The 22,486-nt window shown below is 43.9% G+C and overlaps 1 protein-coding gene across 1 annotated transcript in view; it reads left to right on the top strand.

Moving 5' to 3' along the window:
- The window catches only part of PREP (prolyl endopeptidase), a 574,937-nt gene that overhangs the window by 485,626 nt on the left and 66,825 nt on the right, over positions 1–22,486 (top strand). Inside the window, exon 12 of the mRNA XM_069235420.1 lies at positions 782–876. Within this exon, the coding sequence (XP_069091521.1) occupies positions 782–876 (95 nt within the window). The remainder of the gene's footprint in view (positions 1–781; positions 877–22,486) is intronic.

The following is a 22,486-nucleotide window of genomic DNA, read 5'->3' as shown; positions in this document are numbered from 1 at the left end:
GGATTTTCTCTGATGTGAATCAGAACATGTACTCAACTCACAGTAGAATGACAGGTATTATCTGTTTTTGTTATCCTTGTTCAAATACTTCTGTAGGACATCTCTCCACCTCCCAAAAAAGCTTCATGACACAATTAGTGAAAAACAACTTTACAGCCCTACTTAAAACTCAGTTTTAATATGTTGAGACACCATTATGCGACTTTGTGATGCACCCAACAGTTGTTTATCACCTACAGGAACCGCAGTATGGTTCTTGAGCTTCAATTTCATGCCTGTCTCCACCTTCATTTATTGTGGCAAATTATTTGCCAGTTTAAGTGGAGAGTGGTCAGTTTTTGGATATACTGTAGTGGGTGATGTCAGGTGTCTTATCAGCATCAGGGGTCCCTACTATGAACTGGGTGTGGAATAAAACATGGTTGGGCACTTCTTCAGGTGGCATGATATCCAAGAAGTGAAATATTGATACAGTGTGTTTTGTAAGAGGCAGTCTTTGCCCTCTTTTCTGAAGCAGAGGGTGAATGTTGTCTCGCGGGCTTTGTCTTGGATAGCATTCTATAACGTGTGCGTGGATGGGAAAACTCGGTACTTATGTTAATTTTCACTTTCCAGTGACAAGAAAGGAGTACATAATCAATACTCGTTAAACCTTTCCCAAAGGGCTTTAGGGACTTTCCACATGTAATTGCTACTTTTCCCTTGTAGTGTAACTGATGTTTGATGGGAGACTGAAAAAATAATTATTCAATTTGATTCCTATATCTTTACCATTTTTCAGTGTATCAAGACTCATTTTTGTGAGGCACTTGGGAGGTGTTCTTGCTGTGGCAAACATTCGCGGAGGAGGTGAATATGGCGAGAACTGGCACAAAGGTATGGGATTCGTACAACACATATCTATTGTCTTTCTGTAGGTAACATAGATGTTTTAATGAACTTGGTGTGTTGTTTTTGCTTCCTTCTTCTCTGTATTAACTGGGCAGTGAACGAAACAAACACGTGCATAACCTGGTGCGAAATCTTTCACAGACTACATAATTCTAGGTTAGATTTTTTTAATGGAGCAGGTGCACACAGACTCATCAAATTTTCTTATTTTTCTCAAGTCGGCCTGTTTGCTGCAGGAGCAATCTGGAGTGTCAGGCATATGGGTAATATTTCTTGGGGATGCCTTCCCCCTGGAGTACTGGAAATTATTGGAGATTTTGCTTTTATATTCCTCTAGTCGATGTTTATTAATGTTCAGCCATACCTAAAGATGTAGGTTCATCAGTTGTTAAGAACAAATCAGTAATGAGACTCTTCCATCTGACTGCACTCAGTGTTTAGAAGGGAGATATATGTTGTCTGAAGAAAACCATTTCTTTAAGCTCATTGTGTAACAATAGAAATGAATAATACTTCAGTTTCAGTTTCTTAAACATTTGAGGATGATCTTTTTAGCAGTCAAATCATTTACCTCAGCAGCACCTCCTGAATCAGCATCTCCAGTTGGAGGCAGCCTTCGCTACTTGCTGCATGATTCATTACACGCCGCTGGCCTTCTTCAAACTCTTTATGCACAGTCACGCAGCAAGTGTTAGAAGGCTTGGGTGAGGGGAGTACAGACCAAAAGAGTGGTCTCTGCTGCAGGACCAGTGGACCTTCTACCACAGACACCACCAGGTCAATAGGCCACCTGGCCTGGACAGTAGGGCAAGTTCAGACCTGTAGATCTAAGATGCTACTAAGGAGAAGATAACAATACTGCTAGAGGCTGATGAAAGGCCTCCGTATTTCCTTGTGAAACCTTTGGTGCCCACAAACACCTAATTATAGAAGCAGTTCACCCACTGTGGAGGCCCCCCGAAGCAGAGCATGATAAACTCTTAGCGGTTGCAAACCGTGAAATCACCGCCTCAGACTGCAGGTTTCTGAAGGGAACATCTTCCATTTCCAAGGGCAGGCCCCAGGTTTCATAAGCACAGCCTTGTTGTGGGGGTCTCCTACCACCCGACCACATCCCAGTGGAGGAAGCTGTAAAGGTATGTGCTAAAGCATGGAGAACAGGAGAAGTAGGCCTCTCAGCCCGGGAGCAGCAGGAACGTGGCTTGCTCCTCAAACCATAGTGAGGAGTTGTGCAGGGAGAGCTGGAGAGTGAACACCAGGCAGCAAGGGAGCAGGGAGGCTTTGAAAACATTTTGTAAAACAAATAACATTCCCATGTTTTGCTGGAGGCAATAGGCTTGTAGTTGTGATTAATAGGCCTGGAACATTGATTGTATATATGTCGACATAGCCATTAGCATGCGTTTTTATTAGAAAAAAGCAATATAAGTTTTTTATAAACATATAAGAGAATCATTGACCTTGGGTTCAGGGCCTGCTGGTGTGCAAATAGTCACATGCTGCCTCACATATGAAGTGACCAGACTAGATTTAGAAAGACTAGATTTAGAGGCTTAGGTGTCCCAGAGACATTTCCTTATAGTACATGGTTTACGCCCTGGTTATTCTGCCAGGCCACTTTTAGAAAAGTTCCAATTTGTAGTTCATCCTGAAAACTTGGTATGTTTTAAATAGTGTGCATAGTATTGAGCTTTGTATGCTTTAAACGGTTTACCTTTTTTAAAGAAAAAGAAAATACACTGACTGTACAGTGTTACACTTGGTGTTATTTTATGTATGGTTGGGTTCTGAATTTCTAGGTTGCAGCACCTCCTGGAGTCAGCCTTGAATTGCTCTGGTTCGCTGCCCTGATAGTCATGCACTAAAATGGGTACTTGATCCCCAGTTTAAAGGTCCATTGTTACTTGGCCTCCCACTTTAAAAGTCATTGTCACGGAATCCCCAGGACACCAAAGGTGAAAGCCACTCCCCCCCGTTGACTCATTTGGGGCACAGTAGCTTCTGATTGCTCTGGGTCCTTCTGAACCATATTTCTCACACCAGTCAAGAGATTTTCAATTAATTCCTGTAATGCTTGTTTAATCTCTGCATGCACCGTTTAACACGAGAGCAAAGTGTCTGCACCCTGAAGAAAGATTTGAATCCCAAAAGAAAACCATTTGTCCCGTTTAGGTTTCATAAGCACAGCCTTGTTGTACTGCTTTCACACTACAAATATCAACGTATGTTTGAAGATATCATTTTATGTTTTCTGCTATTGTGGTGCATACTTCATTTGGCACATGGCCAGGACGATTAGTATATACTGGTGCAAGTAACGAGGACTGACCCTCATAGTTTTTGCATTATAGATGAAAATCTCAAAATGATGCTATTCCAGTTATAATCTTCTGCAAGACATAGATGTCAATACCTCTCCTCTTTGGTACAGCATGGCACTTTAAAAGGCATGTGGCAAGACTAGGTAAAGGGTATGTGTACGTCAATGTCCTAGCACTGTGAGCATGTAGAAGAGCTCCTGACAATTCTCTAAGGAAAACACGTTTTAAGTGCCCGCAGTTAAAAGGTCTTTTGTGTCACTTGATAAACCTTTATGCAATTTGGCAAATCATTATTGTATCTGACTATCAGGGTTACGTTTATGTATGTCATGTTTGGTGCAGATCTTGTACAGTGGGGTGGGAAGGGGAGTTTAAGGGGGCAAACTAGAAGTATCTCCCAAAGGGATTTTTGCTGTTTAGTACAGCAATATTGCTGAACAACATTACACTCAAAACCCATTCTTCACTTTTTTACAATACTTAAGTCACAAAAAAGTGCTTCAGGTGGACTTTTGAATGGTGATATACTGACTGTTAACCCACCAATCTATTTGAAATTCTGGGCCATTAAATTGGCTGTTCACAACTGAAAATGCTTGTTGTAGCAGACATTACAGAATATGGGACACACAAGCCTACTTTCTGGTACACTGCTCCATCTAACACACAATAGGTGATGGGAGGAATGCTTGCAATAAGTCGAACCACTGGCAATAGCTTGAGTAGCATTCCAACTCATCATTCTTTTTGCCCATCATGCCATGTCATTTTGGACCCAGCTTAATGGAAATCATTCTTGCCCTTGCTCCAATAGAAACAGTCCAGCTCAAACTGCCAGGCCAGGTCCTCAGAAGCCCCCCAATTACGGTCTTGCCGTAATTGGGGCTTGTCAACCAGTGCAGCCTGTTCCTATGGTACAGTGAACAAGGGATCCATATCAGGGCATACTCATACCACTTAGGGCGATGCATCAAACCATCAAAAGGAGTTTGGGCTGGACCGTTCCTATTGGAACAGGCTCAAGACTGATTTACATATGGCTAGGTCCAAACTGAGGTGAAAAATAACGATGGACTGGGATGTGGCCCAAGTAATTACTAGTGGCTTAGATTATTTCAAGTATTCCATCTGTTTCTTTTTTGTATGTTTAAGATATAGTGTGTCAGGTGGCATTTGGGACTATTTTAGCCACATCATCTGTACATATGCTCACGTATTAAGAGATCCTGCAGGTTGCCATTTTCAGTGGATTCACAGATACATGGATGCATGCATCTTTTAAATGCACTTGACTTTTTTGTGCTTAGTTGGAAATCCTAAAAAAAAGAATGAAAGAAAATTCACAACACAACTCCACCTGTTCAAAGACCAAGTCCAGGGAGCACTGTGGCGAGGCTTGGGACTCGAAGCACATTGTGCACTTCAAAACCTGTTTGGTGACACAGGATGGGAGTTGTTCTGGGCATGTACACAGTAATTTTCTTTTTCAAATGGATAATGCGTATAACATTATAAAATCCCCAAATAATAACTGAAAAAGATTTGTTAAAAGTGAATTACTGTGAAAAACTCAGAAGAAAAAACATTGTTTAAAAAAAACAGAAATTTTCGTGGCCAATTTTGAACTGCAGTGCTAAGAGATGCTGTGTTATGCATCAAAGATCATGTTGTTATACAGTCACACAGCCTTGAACATCATTATTAATATAATCAATTATGTGAATAAAAAGTAATTAATCCACCAGTGATGTCATGTATGATGCCATTTGTAACATCTTGTGTTAGGTCATAGTGCATTCGGGATAAGTTATTGTTAACCATAACTGCAAACTTTTCCACTAAAATTCGTAACAATAATGTCCCTTATGTAGGTTTCTGTATTTGATTGAAAAAATATCTTATGAGCTACATTACAAATAACTTAAGCTTAACAAATTATTTTAGCGATTTGTTTTAAACGATATACTGCATCCAGCTTTCATGTCTATATAACGTACTGTGCGTTCCTTTAGTAGTGGGTTGTTGGTTCAGGGCGCTGGGGCCAGGCCCTCCATAAGACTTCATGACACCACTTACACTATTCAAAGCCTCAAACCATGAGGTGCAAGTGCTTGGATGTGGAGAGCCTCAGCCCTGTGTCACCAAATCCGCTGCCCTCTGCCTCCAGCCATGTGCAGCAGGCACTCAGTGCAGAACCTGGCATGATCCCAAAATCTTCATTGTTGCGCCACAACAGCCACTTTGTACTGCTTTTGGCTTTACACAGCAAGGTCTGAATGCAGGGACTGTCCGTGGCCATGCCCCGCAACATCCCCTGTGCCAGTGATTCAGCTTCGCAGGCTCAGCTGGCTCTAGTAATTTGTTGAATAAAAGTGTTAATTCTTGCGTAATATTTAATGCCTTTTAGTGATCATATAAAGAACAGTACATGATCCAAGATCGATATCAAAATCCAGCATTAGTTAAAATATAACAGTCAAAAAAAGAAAGTATAACATAATGCTCCTAGTAATGACTGCATCGCATGATCAAAATTAAGCCTACATTCAACAGAGTGTAGACACAAAATCCAGGTGACTTCACATTGTCACAACTTTCTCGATTGCCCCCTTTCACATCACTTTTCACTACATGAATACAATGAAATTTAAAGTTGAAGTGTAGATCCCGAGCCTTACATCCCTTTGGATGAAGTGCTATGGAGATTTATTTAATGGCTAAATGTAATTTGTTTGAGTGTAGCCCTGAGGAAGTTGTTGGCGAACCTGCCACAGTGACGAAACATGTGTTGGCTACAAGATCTGTTTGGACAAGCAGAAGATTGAGAAGATTGTGAATAAAAGACTTGCAGATTATATGGACTATCCATCTTGATTATTGTTGCTCAGGAGGATATTGTATCCCTTTTTGACACACAGACGTTTACAAGATAATGGTGGTTATGCTGTCTTGTTCGCACATCCAACAGCAAACATCATATTCGGGAAACTTTAGTATTCGAAGAGGCAATGTCCAATAGGTGCCTTTCTGGTGTAGACACCTAACCACCAGGGTGTAATTGCCAGACTGGAAACAGTCCATGTGAGGCTATATTATTTCACAAAAGTTACCAGGGCACACTTCAGAAGTCGAAAATGTTATATTTTGCATCACGAGTACATCAGGTCCCCAAGACAGATTGGTGAAAGGTTTTGGTTTATTCTTCAAAAGAACGAAGTTTCAAGTATGTGATTTACAGCCGACACATGCTTCATCATCAAGGCTTTCTCAAGGCTACAAAGATTAATATACATAGATTTCAGGTTCTACATATTGAAGAAACCAGGGAAATATATATATATAAGTGTATTTGTGACCACCAGCTTGGCGATAAATAATTGTATCGCTCATAGAATTATGTGATGAAACATCAAAAGAAAAGCCCATCACCATATCCAATGTGCTGAATGGTAGATATTTAAAAAAAGAAAGAGGTTTCCATGCACAGGCCTCAATAGTGACATAAGTCATCTTCCTCCTATCTTATTATGGGTCATTAACTGGAGCAATCCATGTGCCAATTTAAATAGGCAGATTTTTAAATATCTTTTACACTGGAGGGATATGGTAAATCAAGATAGCTCAGTTATGTTACATTTCTCTGCTCAGTTAGGTAGAGAAAACCTCTTGGATTCTCTGGAGTCTATCACTAAGAGGGACAATATATGGGCAAAGACTATCTTTTAGCAGCTTAGAATTCACTAGAAAGAAATTATTGAGCACACAAAATCAACAGTTAAATCATATATTATGGTTAAAACGCTCCCTAAGGGAAACCATATTCTGATGATCTGTAACCATTAAAATGATTTATAATGGGACTTGTGCATTATTATCTCAGTTTCACCTTGGCAGAAATCCATCTGTCAATGTCTGTTGTTGTCCTTATGACAATATATCCCCTCAAAACACCTTGCCCTTTGTTTTTTTACAAATTGTATGTGGTTCCACGCAATGTTTCTTCTACCTATTTCTAAAACTGCACATTTTTTCACAATGTAGACCTGCACTTTTATATTTACAGAGGCTTGCCTTCACCCATATGTTTTGCTGTTAGTTATCTGCTGCTATTGGAACTAGGCCAACTTTTAATATCTAACTGTGGTTGACTAGGTTTTTATATGTTGGTTTTAGATGCATATTGTTAGGGTAAAAGTATTATGCCTTTTCAGCAAAATTTAAAAATGTAGTTTCCAATAGATTGTCTCTTTTTAATCTGTTGTTCTTTGGGCTTAAGTAGTCACCACTCATAGGAATGCAAAACAGATGTGGCCTACACCAGGAATTAACCATTTTAATGCAACACTTTGTTAAATGCTGTTAATTTATAGACCAGCTCGCCTGCAGTATCAGAAGTACGCTTTACAGTCAGCCATCAAAACACTTGGCTTACGCAAACTACACCCATATTTATTTTAAAAAAAGGGGGCATAGATATTCATTCTCAAGTGCTAGTGTCTCACTGTGTCAGAGTTTTTTTTTTTTTAAATATATTTTTATTAACAGATCGCTGTCTTACAAGTGCAAATCAAATTATGGCATAATCAGGTTCCCATTCTATTCACAGTCATCAATGTTAATAGCACACTGAGCTGTTACATGTTCTGGAGCTTACATCATATTGTTCTTTATGACTGTGATTCAGAATTAAGTTTTCTCAGTACAGAGTTCGTTAAAGCTCCTTGGCTTTTCATTGCTTCTGTGCACGCTATAATACAATTTTTGTCTTTATGTCTACATAACAGTCTTAACTAATACTAAATAATATTTTAACGTGATGGCGCTATAGTGAGCAGGTAATTTCAGTTGCTGGGGTAAGTCTCTTTTCGGCTCCACTGGGGCGTGGGATGGTAACATTCACATTCTCCCCCCGCTCATTGGTGGGTAGGTGGCCGTCCATATCTAGCCTGTCTACGCCCTAATGCGCTCACTTTGGTCCCATTGCTACCTCCATACCCACATCCCACGTGCCCCCCCGTCCCCTCCCACGGGCCCCACCACAGCAGGTGTAATGTCATTCCCTTCCCTCTTTTCCCATTCCTGGACTTCCTAATCATGCTGGCTCTTCCGTAGTTGTTACTCCTCCCCTCACCATGCATTCCCAGCTCATCAGTATTTCTTCCCACGCCGGGGCAGTGGGGGTTTGACGGAGGCCCTGCGCTTCTTCGCTTTTCAGGACTTGTAGTTCCGCTCTAGTCCACTTCGCCACATCCCGTCTCCACTCACTCAGTGGAGGACGCCTGGGAGATCTCCAGCCCTTCGTGATCAATCTCCTATAGAGGACCAGAGCCAGGTCTAGAAAGCGACCTTTCACCTTCTCATGTGGGAATCCCGCTTTAAGACCCAGTAAACATATAGTAGGGGCCGGAGTCACATCCACCTTAAATAAGCACGCTAGGTCAGCTAGTACCGCAACCCAACCTAGCTGGAGTTCTGGGCAACTCCATACAATGTGGTCGAAGTCAGCGTCCGCGTCCTCACATCTGGGGCATGTCTTGGGTGCTCCGCCATATATTAGCGACAGTCGGCGCGGGGTAAGGTACGTCCTGTGAATATAATTGTACTGAATATATCTCAGTCGTGTGTTTCGGGAGACCGCCCGAGGGTAAGCCAAAGCCCTACCCCACTCTGCGTCCGACAACTCCCTACTCACTGTCCTTTCCCATCTCTCTCTCAGGGGCTGCAGTGGGTCCAGTGCTTCCTCAATCTGGGCCCGGTATAGTTTAGTCATTAACTGGGTATCCTCCCCAGATGTTAACAGGAGATGTAATACCCTGTGGGTGATAGGTTCTGAATTGACCGTTTCCTAGTGTTCTCTCAGGGTATATGTCAGCTTCCGGTATAGGAGGAACTGTCCCTAGGGGACTCCTCTGTCCGTTAGGTCAGCAAAGGATCTCAGCACCCCCTCCCGGAACAGTTCCCCAACTGTTTCCACTCCCGCTTTCTTCCAAAGTCCCAGACCCGTGCCCGCCGAGCTCTCCCCCCCCCCCCCCCCCCAATCTACCATCAGAACCGATAGCAGCAGTGCGGGGGAGTACCCTTCTTGCGCATCTCTTCCAACACATTACGGCCACCCTTGTCATCAGGCTGTCTGCCTGAAGAGTCATCCTCCTATTTGTCATGCGTGCTATAATCCGATCTGTGCCTACCTCTTCATGGACGGTACTCCTGTTCAATTGTCCCTTTCCAGCGAACCACCTGGATGCCCATTGCAGTTGGGATGCCAAATAATAGGCTTCAAAGTCTGGGACTCCAAGGCCTCCCAAGTGAGCCGGCCTGCAAAGGGTCGAGAGCGCGGTGCGTCTGCGGCCATCATCCCATATAAGTTCCCTAAGCAGGGTGTTCAATTCGCGGGACCACGCCGAGGGGATCAGCAGTGGTAAGTTAGCAAAGTAATAAAGGAGGCGGGGTAGCATGATCATTTTAGATAATGATATTCTAGCCATTATAGTTAACTTCAAAGAGTGCCAGAACCTAACAGAAGCCCGCAGGGAGCAAAGTGCCCTACCGAGGTTACCATCACGGAGGTCCCCCACTTCATGGAACACTTGTATGCCCAAATACTTAAAGGTATATGAGGCCCAGACCACGGCCCCCGGGCATGAGGCGGGGCGTTCACAGCTCAGTAGTATGGGGAAAACAAATGTTTTGCCTCTGTTGAGGTGTAGTCCCGACAGCGTCCCGAAGTGTTCTAAGTTCCTCAAAGCCCAGGGGAGTCCAGTCTCTCCGTCCCTAAGGTAAATGAGTATATCGTCGGCGTATAATGAGATGACATGCTCAGATTGTCCCCATTCCACTCCCCTACCCACGCCGTCCCTTCGCATCTGGGCCGCCAGAGGCTCGATGGCCAGGGCGAATAATAGTGGAGACAGAGGACATCCCTGTCTAGTTCCCCTATATATTGGGTAGGTGTCAGATACCGTCCTGCCCGTCCTCACTCACCTTTGCCAGGGGGGACTTGTATAATAAGTCCACCCGTTTTATCCATCCCTCGCCCAGGCAAATTTGAAGCATCACAGTCCTCCAGTAGTCCCACCTGACCGAGTCAAAGGCTTTCTCAAAGTCCACTGCAAGCAATACTCCCGACGGGGGTTTCTCTTCACTGGGCATATGTAACACAGCGAAGAGGCACCTCAAATTCAGAGAGGTACTGCGATTCGGGGCAAAACCGTTCTGGTCTGTGTGCACCAGTGTGGGTATGTGGCAAAGGAAACGGTTGGCCATGATCTTACTGAGAATTTTAAAATCGTTGTTCAGCATTGACAGGGGGCGAAAGTCGGTCACCGATGCTTCCCTTGATTTTGACTTGGGCAGCGGGACCACCAGTGCCTCCCTCAGAGTACCCGGCAGCTCACCGTGGCGTAATGCCTCTGTGTACATTTCCACCAACTGGGGGGGTCACATATTTTTTTTATAAAAGTCCATGGGGAGGCTGTCTGTCCCCGGGGTCTTCCCAGGGGCCAGTTGCGATATAGCTTCACTGACCTCCTCCACCGTCACCGGACCCCCCAGACTATCCCTCTCCTCGATCGCCAAAGTCATCAGTGGGAGCCGCTGCAAGAAACTATTGAGAGCCATCGTCCTAAGCTCATCAGGCTTCCTATACAGATGAGTATAGTATTTCTTGAAAGCATCATTTGTAGGGCCCGGCCTATGACTTCGCCCCCTCCTTTTCCAGCACACTCGTAATGGGCTCACCGTCCTCTCCTGGCCTCCCCAACCACACCAGCATTCTACCTGATCTGCCCTCCTCTGATTGCAATGAAGCAAAATATTTTTGCATATTGTGGCATCGGAGTTGTTCCTCGACCTGGGAGTGGGCTCTCTGTGCATTGTCGTATTCCTCGCTCTCCTGTGCGTCTACTCCCTGTCTCCGTTCCCCCTCGTGTATTTTCTTCTCTAAACTAGTCAGTTCCCGTTCAAGTGTACGCCTCACCCCGGCCGACTGTCCTAGGCAGTAACCTCTTGTCACCACTTTAAGTGTCTCCCACTCCGTGGATCTAGAGGTGGTAGATCCCTTATTGGTTTTAATATGTTCAGCCAGGTATAGACGGAGGGCGTCTCTATATGTCTGATCTTCTTGGGCAGTAGGGGCCAATCTCCATGTCGGGATGGTGGGCCTGTCTTCCGTCACCCTCCAAGTCAGCAGTAAGGGATTGTGGTCAGACAGGGTACGTCCAGGATATTCGGAGTGAGTCATTCCCTGCACCAGGGTTGCTGTGCACACCACTCTATCAATTCTGGTGTGCACTCGGTGGAGGCCTGAGTAGTACGAGTAATCTTTGTCAGTCAAGTGCTGTTCACACCAGACGTCCACCAGCCCCCAAGAATCCAACCATTCTCTCAGTTTTTTGGCTATCTTACATGTCACTGCCCCTGGCAGCAGTGGAGTGGACCGGTCCGTATCTATGTCTAGCACACTGTTGAAGTCTCCCCCGATTAACAGTTCTCCCATCCGCTGGCGAGTGAGATGACTCGATAACCGTTTCATGAAGGGGACCTGATTTTGATTAGGGGCGTATATACAGGTCAGGACAATCTGAGTGCCGTGCAACTTCCCATCCACAATCACAAACCTGCCTTCGCGGTCTATGTTAGTGGATTCTACCTCGAAGGGGACCCGAGCGTGCACCCATATCAGCACACCCCTGGCGTATGCATAGTATTCCGTAGTGAACACCTGCCCTCTCCACCTGCGTCTCAGTTTCTCTACTTCTCCCGCAGCTAAATGGGTCTCTTGCAGCATCGCCACTTGAATGCCCCTTCTCTTTAAGTAGGACAATATTCTATGTCTTTTAGCTGGCGTCCCCATCCCCCGTATGTTCCATGTTAGGAGGTTATATTCTGCCATGATGGTATATCATACGTATAACAGCTTTCCCATCCCGCCCCAGTGGCCGACCTCCCCCCTGGGTCTAATGGGATACCTGATACAGTCAAACCACGTCTCCCAAAGCGCCATCAGAACTTGTAATTGCGTGACCCAACTCTCCCTCCCCAGGGCGCCTCTCGAACAGTAGATTGCCCAGAAAACTGTGCAACAGTGCAACTTATTCAAACAATTAACTGTAGTTCTCGCCAGTCTGACGGAAAGGACGAGATTCCGGTTGGGGGGGCCGTGCCCGGAGGGGCCTCATGATCGCATGTTTCTCCTCGCCTCACGGCCCTCTTATGTGCTTAGTTATCCAAGTTCATCTGCTGTCTGCGGGGTTACCCTCGGTGCCTGCGCTGAGCAGCCCGAGTCCCCGGCTGAAGACACCGCTGTGTCATCTGATTCTCCTCCGGAGCCCTCGGGGGGACCCTTCTCTGTTCATGAAGGCTGCTACCTCCAGTGCCGCCTTCTTCCCCATTTACTTCTGCGTCTGAGTTGGTGCCAAACGGGGGCGATTCCTGTTCCGCCGCTTTCCCGAGCCCCGGTGGGATCCACTCCCAGCTGGGCCCTCTCTCGCGTGCCGTCCCGGTTGGATCCCACGGGCCTCCAGCCATTCCCACGTCTCCTCGGGCGACTGGAAGAATGTGGTCTTACCATCCAGGATCACTTTCAGCCTGGCCGGAAAGAGCAGCGAGTACTGGATCCCCTCTTCCCTTAGAGCCCTCTTAACTGCCATGAATGAGGCTCGCTTGGTCTGGACAGCTTTTTGTTTCGGTGCAATTTCTGCCAATGTGGTCTCTGTCTCCTTGACTCTGTCTGCCAGTTTGTGGTGGTCTGCCCTCAGGAGTTCTACTTCAACTGCGACCTGATTGATGTCGTGCTGTAGTGTTATCTTTGTATCTTCAATTGCACCCAGTATTTTGTCTAAAGTGTCCTGTACTTTAGTTTGTGAAGGGTCCTGCGGGTCCCCCCCCTTTGCGCTCGGGGGGCATTGCGCTGTCCATGACTTTACTCTTGTGCTGGTTCTTGGGAGACATTGAATATATGAGGTGTTGTACCGCCGGTGTCGAGGTGGCGGGCAGACTGTTATTGCGGCTTCTCCCTGCCTGGGTCCTCCACCGTTAGCCCGGTTCAGTCTGTGTTACTGCCTTCGGTCGGCATCGCCCCGTCCACTGAAATGCCGCTCCAGCAGCCGCCAGCATCCAGCAGACCCTTTGTATGCCCAGCAGAAATGAGAGGCTCACCACCGTCTGGTCACAACAATCTGCCGGAGTCAGGCTGAGGGCCAGTGCACCTGCACCCCCTCACGTCGAGCGCGGGGAAACGCGCCCGCCCGGGTCCCCCCAGGCTGCACCAAGGTTATCCCCCTGCTGTCTTCACTGGATGCTCCCCCAGAGGCTGCTGCTCTGCTCTTAATATGGTGCCAGGGGTGGCGGCGCGTTCAACCGCCCGTTCTGTTCTGGCACTGTCTCACCAGTGCCACTCTCTGTTCGGGGGTGCCCCAAAGTCCTCTATATTTCAGGGGTGCTAGAATGTCCCCTGTAGCTTCTTGCTCCGCGTTTGCTAAGGTGTGGCCTGGCGCCTCGAGGCGCTGCACCGCTAGGGCTCTCTTGGCCCCTCTCGGCGCCCCAGGCGCATGCCAGGAGGCCGCCGGTCCTCCCCCTCTGCTCCCGGCTGGCGGAGCCACCCACCACGCTCACCTCTGTGGGGGGCAACGTTCCGGAGTCCCCGCCGCAATTCCTGGCCGGTCGACGCCGCCTCCGGCACTCTCTCAGCACACCCGCCGGCCTAATCCAGCCTCGCGCGGGCGCGCACCTCAACTTCAGTCCCCGGCTTCTCATCGTGGGACAGGCCGCCGGCTCCTCGTGCCGTCAACGCGGTCCAGACCCGCACGCAAGGGCCCGGAAAGGGCTCCGCGGCTCTCTCGCTGGCTCCCTCGGGCACCTCCCGCAGTGCCAACACGGGTTGCCCCAAGGCCGGCTCCCGGTTCCCAGATAAATTACAGGCCCATCCAGAGCAAGGGGCTTATACGTGCGCCATCTTTGTGTCAAGAGTTTGTGTCGTTTCCTGGTTGCATGTGGTACTGTTAAAAGGCTCCAGATTGCTGGAAACTAGGTGGCGGTCAGATAACCTGTAACAGTGCCAAGAGGAGAGCCCTGCCGGGCCGAAGAAATAACTAATAGCATAATCTGGGGTAAAGGTGCAGATGGGGGTCAACGTTTCTGGCATGCACACCATGCCACATATTTGTTGCAACAGCAGGCATATATCATCTCCATGGTATGGCTTACCATTATATAGTATGATGTGGTATTGCCTCTTGTATAGTATGGTATAATATGGCCTGTCATTGTATGAGTGGTATGATATGGCTTGTTATTGTATAGTACGGTACGGTATGATATAGTATGGTATAGCCTCTCAATGCGTAGTATTGTGTGTTATGATGGGGTATGGCATGGCATGGCTTGTCATTATATAGTATGGGATGTTGTAGCCTGTTATTGTATTGTATAGTATTTTAGGATATGGTATATTATTGTATGGTATGGTATGTCATTGTATGTTATGATTTACCACCGTACAGAATTATATGCAATAGTCTATCTTTTTATAGTACGTATGCAGTGGTGTCTCTGTGTATAATATGGTAGAGTATGGCCTGTCATTGTATAGAATGGTATGGCCTGTAATTGTATATGGCATGGTATGGCCTGCTACTCTATAGTATAGTGTGGTATTACCTGCCATTGTATAGCATAGCATAGTATGGTATGGCCTGACATTGTATAGTATGATATTTATAGTATGCTATGCTATGGTATGGTATAGCCTGTCATTGTAGTGTGGCTTAGTATGGCCTGTCATTGCATAATATAGTATACTGTGGTAATCTGTTACAGTGTACACATTAAGCTGCAGGAGGAAATGCAATAGGTGCGGCCCCGTGAACATAAAAACGCTTTACAATACATTTTTATTTTCACGCTACAATGTTCTAACTAGCCTTTAATCCTGCAAACGTAAATCAATTTTAAACACACTGTTTTTTGTATAAAACATTTTAATGTTGCCAAAGACATCCTATAAATCATGAAACACGTACCAAAGGCAAACTAAACAAGTGATTACTTAGTAGTGCAGTGCACTTCATGTATTTTAAATCATTGTTAAAAGTTATGCTAACAACCTGGAGCTGCACTATAGAGTAGAAGGCGAGAGGATGAAAAGTAAAGTGGAACTAACAAACACGAGAAATGCACAGTGAAAGCAAAAGCGGCGAGGAAATCCAGAAGCATACAACCTAAAACCAAATACATTCTTATGAAGTACTGAAAGTAAAAGAAAAAATAGCCGGAATACTGTAAGCGGAAGCAGCAGAAGGACACTACAGAACTAAAGGAAGTAGTTATTTGTCTATGTTGTAGGGACGGGGGAAACACACAAACAAAAAGTGAAGCTAAAGGAAAGCCAGCATGCGCGGACCAAACAGGAGCCAGCAAATAATACTGATAGTGCAGTCAATAAATGGTAAGCAAAGGGTGGACTCTAAGCCCCCTATATGTAAACAAAATGTCGTGCAAGCGACAGCGCATACGCTGTCCTAGGCGAGGTATAAAGAACAAAGATGAATACGTGTGCAGTTACAAATACACCCTCAAAACTTGCGGTTGTGTGCATGCTAGGCAAACTACATAAGTCATAATTTTCCTCGCAGACACCTGTCACTCTGAGGGAACAGTAGAAAAGAGTAGCGCTATACAAATTGTATGCTTAGCCCTTCATGAGCCTTCATATGTTCTGTGGGTCGGCCCCTTTCTAATATGCATCATTTGTGAGATAAGACACTTTATTCTTTCTTGGAAATAACAATAAATATTTTATCATAGACTTGGTGAAGGTGTGTAGTTTGCAGTTTTCCTGTGCTTCCGCTGTCTTTGCAGTGCACTTTCTTAAACGTAAAACCTAGTGTACAAAAGCCTAAGTGAAAGCAATTGAATCCAAACATTAACGTAAATCACATCAGAGTTGTAACAAGAGCATTAGCTGAAGGAAGCATAAAGCCATGAGAAAGCTTTCTTAATACTCCAGGAAATGGTGGCGCTCGCGGTAGCTCCCGAGAGTACTGACGAGACTTGAAAAGCATGAAAAGCAGATGGGCTGTCCTTAGTAATTGTTTGGATACCGTGCTTCAGCTGTGATCTGTTCGTTATATGAAGAGAACGTGTCTATTTTTAGGTACGGCTTGAAAAACATAGCTGCCTTGAACCTGTTGTTGTCAGCTCTTTAAAAGTGTGCATGGTGGGCTTTGGCTACGCACAGAGGAAAATATTACTCTCACTTCTTAGTTATTTGACGGATCTTCCCATCTCCTATGGAGTGTTTACGTTACAATGTATGAGGGAGTATTTTACATTTCAAAAATGCATTTAATAATCACAAATTAAATTACATATCTCATAGATATATTGTTCCCAGAAAGTAGTTGTTTTTTATTTTTCTCTGCAGGAGGCTTTTTAAATATTTCAGGCAGGATTCAAAATGCAAACCAGCCCTGTTGGCTTTGTCGGTGCTTGTTTCATTTCTTAAAGCATAGAACTGAATTCTATAGATGGGGCAGAACGTTAAGGGCAGTGGCTTAAAAAACGACCGTCTATTATCAGAAACACTGAGCTTTCTCAGCGTATTAAACGATAAGTTCAGCTTCAGTGGGATATGAAACAAAGTTAAGGCTGTGTACTGTCTTAAAAAGCACAGAAAGGATAATTCACAAATTTATTTAAAAGTATCGTTATTTAAGTTTTGGCCTAAGATTTGAGTAGATTTCTGACTTCGAGGAGATTAAAAGAAGTCACAGGTACTACATTCAGTTTGTATATTTGTTGCATACATGCTAACCAACATGTATTCCTGTTGATTGTCTATGGGCGGACAACGGGAAAGAGTTGTTTTGATGGGTATGTGCAATAGCACATTCCATTTCCCCCCAGCAGAGGAATACATTTCCTGGCAAAGAAACCCCTTCTCAAATGTCTCCATGAAACGGTGGTGTTTGGGAAACATATACCCAATTTACATGCCTATTCGGAGTGTGAAGCCTTTAAAGGGGGTATCTGAGACCAGTTGGAAGGTTTGTGAAAAGTTACACCTTTATGTATGTGTAGTGTGCGTGTGTGTGTGGCTATATATATATATATATATATATATATATATATATATATATATATATATATATATATATATATATATTTATAAACATAGAAGTATTTAATTATTTGCCAGAGTACAATATACTATTTAATACCATTGTTGAGCAGTGTATAGACGGAACATGGTTCTTGAGTGGGTCAAGATGCCCCTCCCCTTCCTCAACTATGGCAATAATAGCATCATGTATTGTGCATCTGCATAGATTACTTATTGTATACAAAAAAAAAAAAAAGTATTTCATAAAAACCAGGATGCAAGTTGTCAAATTTGTGCGGCTATTAGAAAAGTAGTTTCCATGTGTAACAAAATTGTAACATGCAACTGTAAGGCAACAAAGTGTTTTCTCAAATTAGTTTCTCTCAGTAGTGGTAATAAACTGGAATTTATCCTTTGATAAATGTGTGTACATTTGTACAGTTCCTGTAAATTACGCAGTTCCTGTAAACAACAATAAAATTTCATTTATGCACATGAACTAGAAACTTGCAACCTCATCATAAATCACTGTATATAGTAATATTTATACTTAACAGGCAATGAAACCTTTCTACTAGGCCTCGTTGATAGTATTGGTTTCTAACTAGACCTAGAGGAACCATCAGCATTCTCATCTGTGGACACAGAGGAAGTCAACCTGTTAAGGTTGTCAAAATAGTGTCAACATTGTCTTCAGTAGCACCTCCATTGACATATCAACATTAGAGAACTTAACCTACGCATTGTCAAATCACCAAGAATTTTTGTTATGGTTTTCAACAGAGTTTAAACCTTTGTTGTTTACTTTAGTAATTTTCATAGCTTGTTCCTGAGAAATTTTCACCAGACTCCTTATGCGCCACCATCATTTTCCATCCAAAAGAACAGTACCTTTAGATACTTTGGTGACTTTCACCAGTTGGGTACATTTTGCCTCACACTTCTTGACCTTCTTTGGTTTCTTTATTATGACCCAATCTCTCACAACATACTCCCTTTCTTTAACACTGTGTTTGTCATTGAAGTATTCCATGATTGCCTTTTGCTTACTTTCAACACTTTTCTTTATATCACCTATCTTATTATGTGACTCTGTATTTTTGGTCAAGCTGCGAACCCAGTCAGGAAATAAAGAACATCTGAGTAGCATGTTATGCAATAACTTAAATGGAGATTCACCTGTAGTGCTTTCTGGAATAATATGATAACTTCATACCTTATCTCCGAAAACATTTCTACTTGTACCTGTTAATAAAGCAGTTTGAATTCCTTCTTTGAGAAATGTATTAACCATCTACTAGTCCTTTGGAAGTGGGTGAATATAAAGCAACCTATAAGTGCTTTATCTTCATCTCCTGTAAAAATTATTTAATTTGCTGAGATTTAAAATGAGTACCATTATCCATGATTATCTCTTTAGGAGGTCCTTCTACCTCATTTTTTTAATGCAATAACAGATGTTTTATCTGGTTTTGTAATAAAGTTTTTAAAAAATCCACTTAAAAGGTAGTCCACCAGAACTAGGAAATACTTTTTCTTGCATGATGATGGCTCAAAAGGACCAGCAAAGTCAATTCAAATCTTGGTTCATGGTGTATCTGGAAAAGGAACCATATGCAAACCAGACTCTGATGTTTTCCAGTGTTTGTCGGATACCAGGCAAGTACTGCAAGCAGACACCCACCTGTTTACTTGTGAGTCCATGCCTGGCTACCAATAACATTGCTTCAGTTTACGAATGGTAGCTGTGATGCCTAAGTGACCTTCATGAGCATTCAAAAGCAAATATTCTCTGAGTTTCATTGGTGGTACTAAGAGATCATGTCTAGCGATAAACCCTTCAACTAGGGAAAGTTCATTGGCAATCTTTGCAAAAAACTTTAGACCGGATTCTAAATGCCTTTTTTTGAACCATTCATTCTTGATATACCGCATTAGCCGATGTAAAATGTAAAATTAGATCATCAGAAACAGCATTGAGCTAATCTTTCTCAGAAGTGGCATTCTGTGTGTTAGGTGAGTCTCAAAAAAGGACCACAACACACTCAACAGCATCTTCCTTGACATCAGTATCCTCACTAACAATAGGCATTCTAGAAAATCAATCTGCTCTGGCATTTTTTGCCTCCAGGTAAGTCGTTTTTGGAAACTTTGTATTCTTGCGATTTCGACAATATGCTGACTAATCTGGCTGAAGCTTTACCTGTGCCATTTCCATTCAACATATATATGAGAGGTTTGTGGCCTGTAAAAAAAAAAAAAAAAAAAGGCAAATTTGGCACCCCAGAGAAACATTTTAAATCTTTTCATTGACTAAAAGCGTGCTAGGGTTTCTCTCTCAATAGTACTGTAGTTTGTCTGACTGACAGTACGTGATGCAAATGCTAGCGTGTGCTCCTTTTTGCCTATCCATTGTGATAATACAGCATCTCTGCCCAACTGACTGGTGTCCACTATCAGAAAACATGGTTGTCCGTCAGTAAAAGCAGACATAATTGGGTCTGATGTAATGAGAGACTTGATATTCAGAACAGCTCTTCTAGACCACTTAAAATCCTGACCTTTTTTAAAAATAACTCTCTCAATAGCTGAACAATTGAAACATAGCCATGTATAAAGCTTGAATAGTATTCACAGAGACCCAAAAATGAACGCAAAGACCACAGTGCTTCTGGAAATGGACATATGTTCTACAGAACACTGAGGTTGGAGATCATAGAACTGGGCAGGTAATTAAATCAATACTTTCTGTGTCCTGTGCTATATCATGAGATTTATAGCATCAATAAAACCATAACCAAAAGACAATATAACACCTACTTTCCCTTTACAACAGCAATCAAAATTGATTTATGTACATAAACTGAAAACCTACAACCTTATCATAAATCACTTTATATAGTAATAAGGTCTGTGGGCTACTCCAGGCTGTCAGGACATCTTTGATGGGCCTATCATTTTATGGCTCTCGCTTCTTTGGTGAGAAAGCAGACTCGGCCCTAGAATGCTTTAAGGCCTAGAATGCCACAGTACGATCCCTGGGGCTGTTTTCCCCTACTAGGCTATTTCCACAGCAGTTTCACCTTTTTTGTGTATACACTAAGGGGTTCCAAAACCTTAATTCCAGAACCTGCTACCAGCACAACAATCTTCTCAGCCTTTTTGTGGCCTTGACACTCAAAGACAACATTCAGGGCATCGGGGGAAATGTGCAGCTCAGTCCCCCACCCCTCCGGCAACCACAACTTCAAAACCACTTTAACATGTTATTTTCATCACACATCCACCCTGAAGGATGCAAGATTTTACATTTCTTTTGAGGATGGCAAGACATCACTTTGGGCATATGGATCCTCCAACTTTTCAAGCCTGGCTCCAACTTGTCAAGCCATCTCATTTCTTTCTACCCTGCTGAACCTTCAGCATATCTGATGTAGGAACACGTCCATTTTTCAGCTGGAAGTGCAGGATCTTTTGGACAAACGTACCATAGAGAGACGGTTCTGGTCTCAGAAGTAGGAAATTAGTGTTACTCCTGCTACTTCTTTGGCACAGTGAAGTAGCAGGAGTAACACCTAGTTTCACCTTCCAAAGCTGGAACGCTTTTTATGCCCTCTTCGTCCAAAAGGTCCTGCACTTCCTTTTGCAAAATGGACGCATGTTCCTTCATAAGCTATGCTGAGGGAAGGTGCAGCAGGGTAGAAATTTGATGCAGGGCGTTTTCAGCAATGTGGAGAACCCTGCCTTGATACTTATGCCACGGCAGAGAACGCACAGTGTCAGCATTTTTGTGCCCTAGAGTTCCCAAAAAAGCCTTCTCTCTGAGACACATTCTGGCTTGAGTGGAGCTTCGGGCTCCTGAATGCTGTTTCACCTCTACCCCTTTTGGCTTGAGTTCAGAAGAAAATCAAGAATGACTGTGCACAAGTCATCCTATGGCTCCGGATCTGGATAGAAGTGTGTGTAAACTTCTTAGCTTGAGCATATACCCCCGATCAAGCTGCTTCTTCGGGTCGACCTTCTGTCACAGCAACAGGGCAAGGCCCTGCACATGGGCCTCTGCTCTCTCCACCTCCATGCGTGGAGATTGAACAGCAGCAGTTAGCCTCTTTCGAGCTACCCCCTGAAATCACTGATGTGATTCTGGCAGCCAGAAACCCTTCTACGAAATCAGTGTATGCTGGGCGTTGGAACATTTTGTTATTGACCTACTGCAAGCTTAAGCTTGTGTTGTGGTTTGTTTTGTTTTTGGCCCGACAAGGACTTGCATTATGGACTTTTATGGGCTATTGGGCAGCTCTTTAGAGTTTTTGGGGGTGCAGGATCACTTTTCTTTGTTTAACTCACCTGGCATGATGCGATTTCTTAATGGTTTACAGCATATGTTTACACCAAAGCCCTTTGTGAGAACACATTTGATTTGAATTTGGTTGGCACTTTTCTCATGTGTACCCCATTCGAGCCAATGCACAATTGCCCACTATGCATCTTGACCCTGAAAATGTTTTTTTCTGGTTGCGATCACTTCAGCTTTTCACGTGAGCTAGCTGCCAGCACTTTTGATCCAGTGGTTCTGCACAACATCCTTTACAGACAAACTGTTGTTGAGAACTCAAGCTACATTTCTGCCAAAGGAAGGTAACACCTTTTCCTATTAGGCAGGCTCTTTTCTCCGACATTCTTTGCCCTACCTCATCCCTCGAAAAAGGAGGAGACACTCCATTGTTTGGACCCACAGTTTCGACATTGATCATACCAAAGATCATCGGGTGGACGATGAACTCGTGGGCCTCTCAGGCATAGTACTGCAGAAAAATAACCTCTCTAGGTGGATAGTCCTATAGGAGGCACGCTCAGTTTTTGGTGAACCCCTATGGTGTGGCACGCTATACTGAGACCAGGTAACCCTTAGTGACAGTGTTTTGATGCCTAGATAACCAAAGTTCTCTATGGGGTAGCTCTGGAGAGCAGATCAAGCTTAAGGGAAGAGTGTAAGCACTTGCAATACCACAATAGTCAGTCAGTGATGTTCTCACAAGAAAGAACCACACCAATGTTACAAAAATAAAGTATTCTTTTTTTATAATACTAGTACTAACCTAACTTTGGTATATCTCCATTTGGAGATGTCTACACACAAAAATACTCTTAGTAACATACATTAAAATCATAGGAA

Source organism: Pleurodeles waltl, chromosome 5 (assembly GCF_031143425.1).
Source record: "Pleurodeles waltl isolate 20211129_DDA chromosome 5, aPleWal1.hap1.20221129, whole genome shotgun sequence".
NCBI classification, from domain to species: Eukaryota; Metazoa; Chordata; class Amphibia; order Caudata; family Salamandridae; genus Pleurodeles; species Pleurodeles waltl.
The sequence above is the reverse complement of the archived record's forward strand: the minus strand, read 5'-3'. Positions and strand labels throughout refer to the sequence as shown.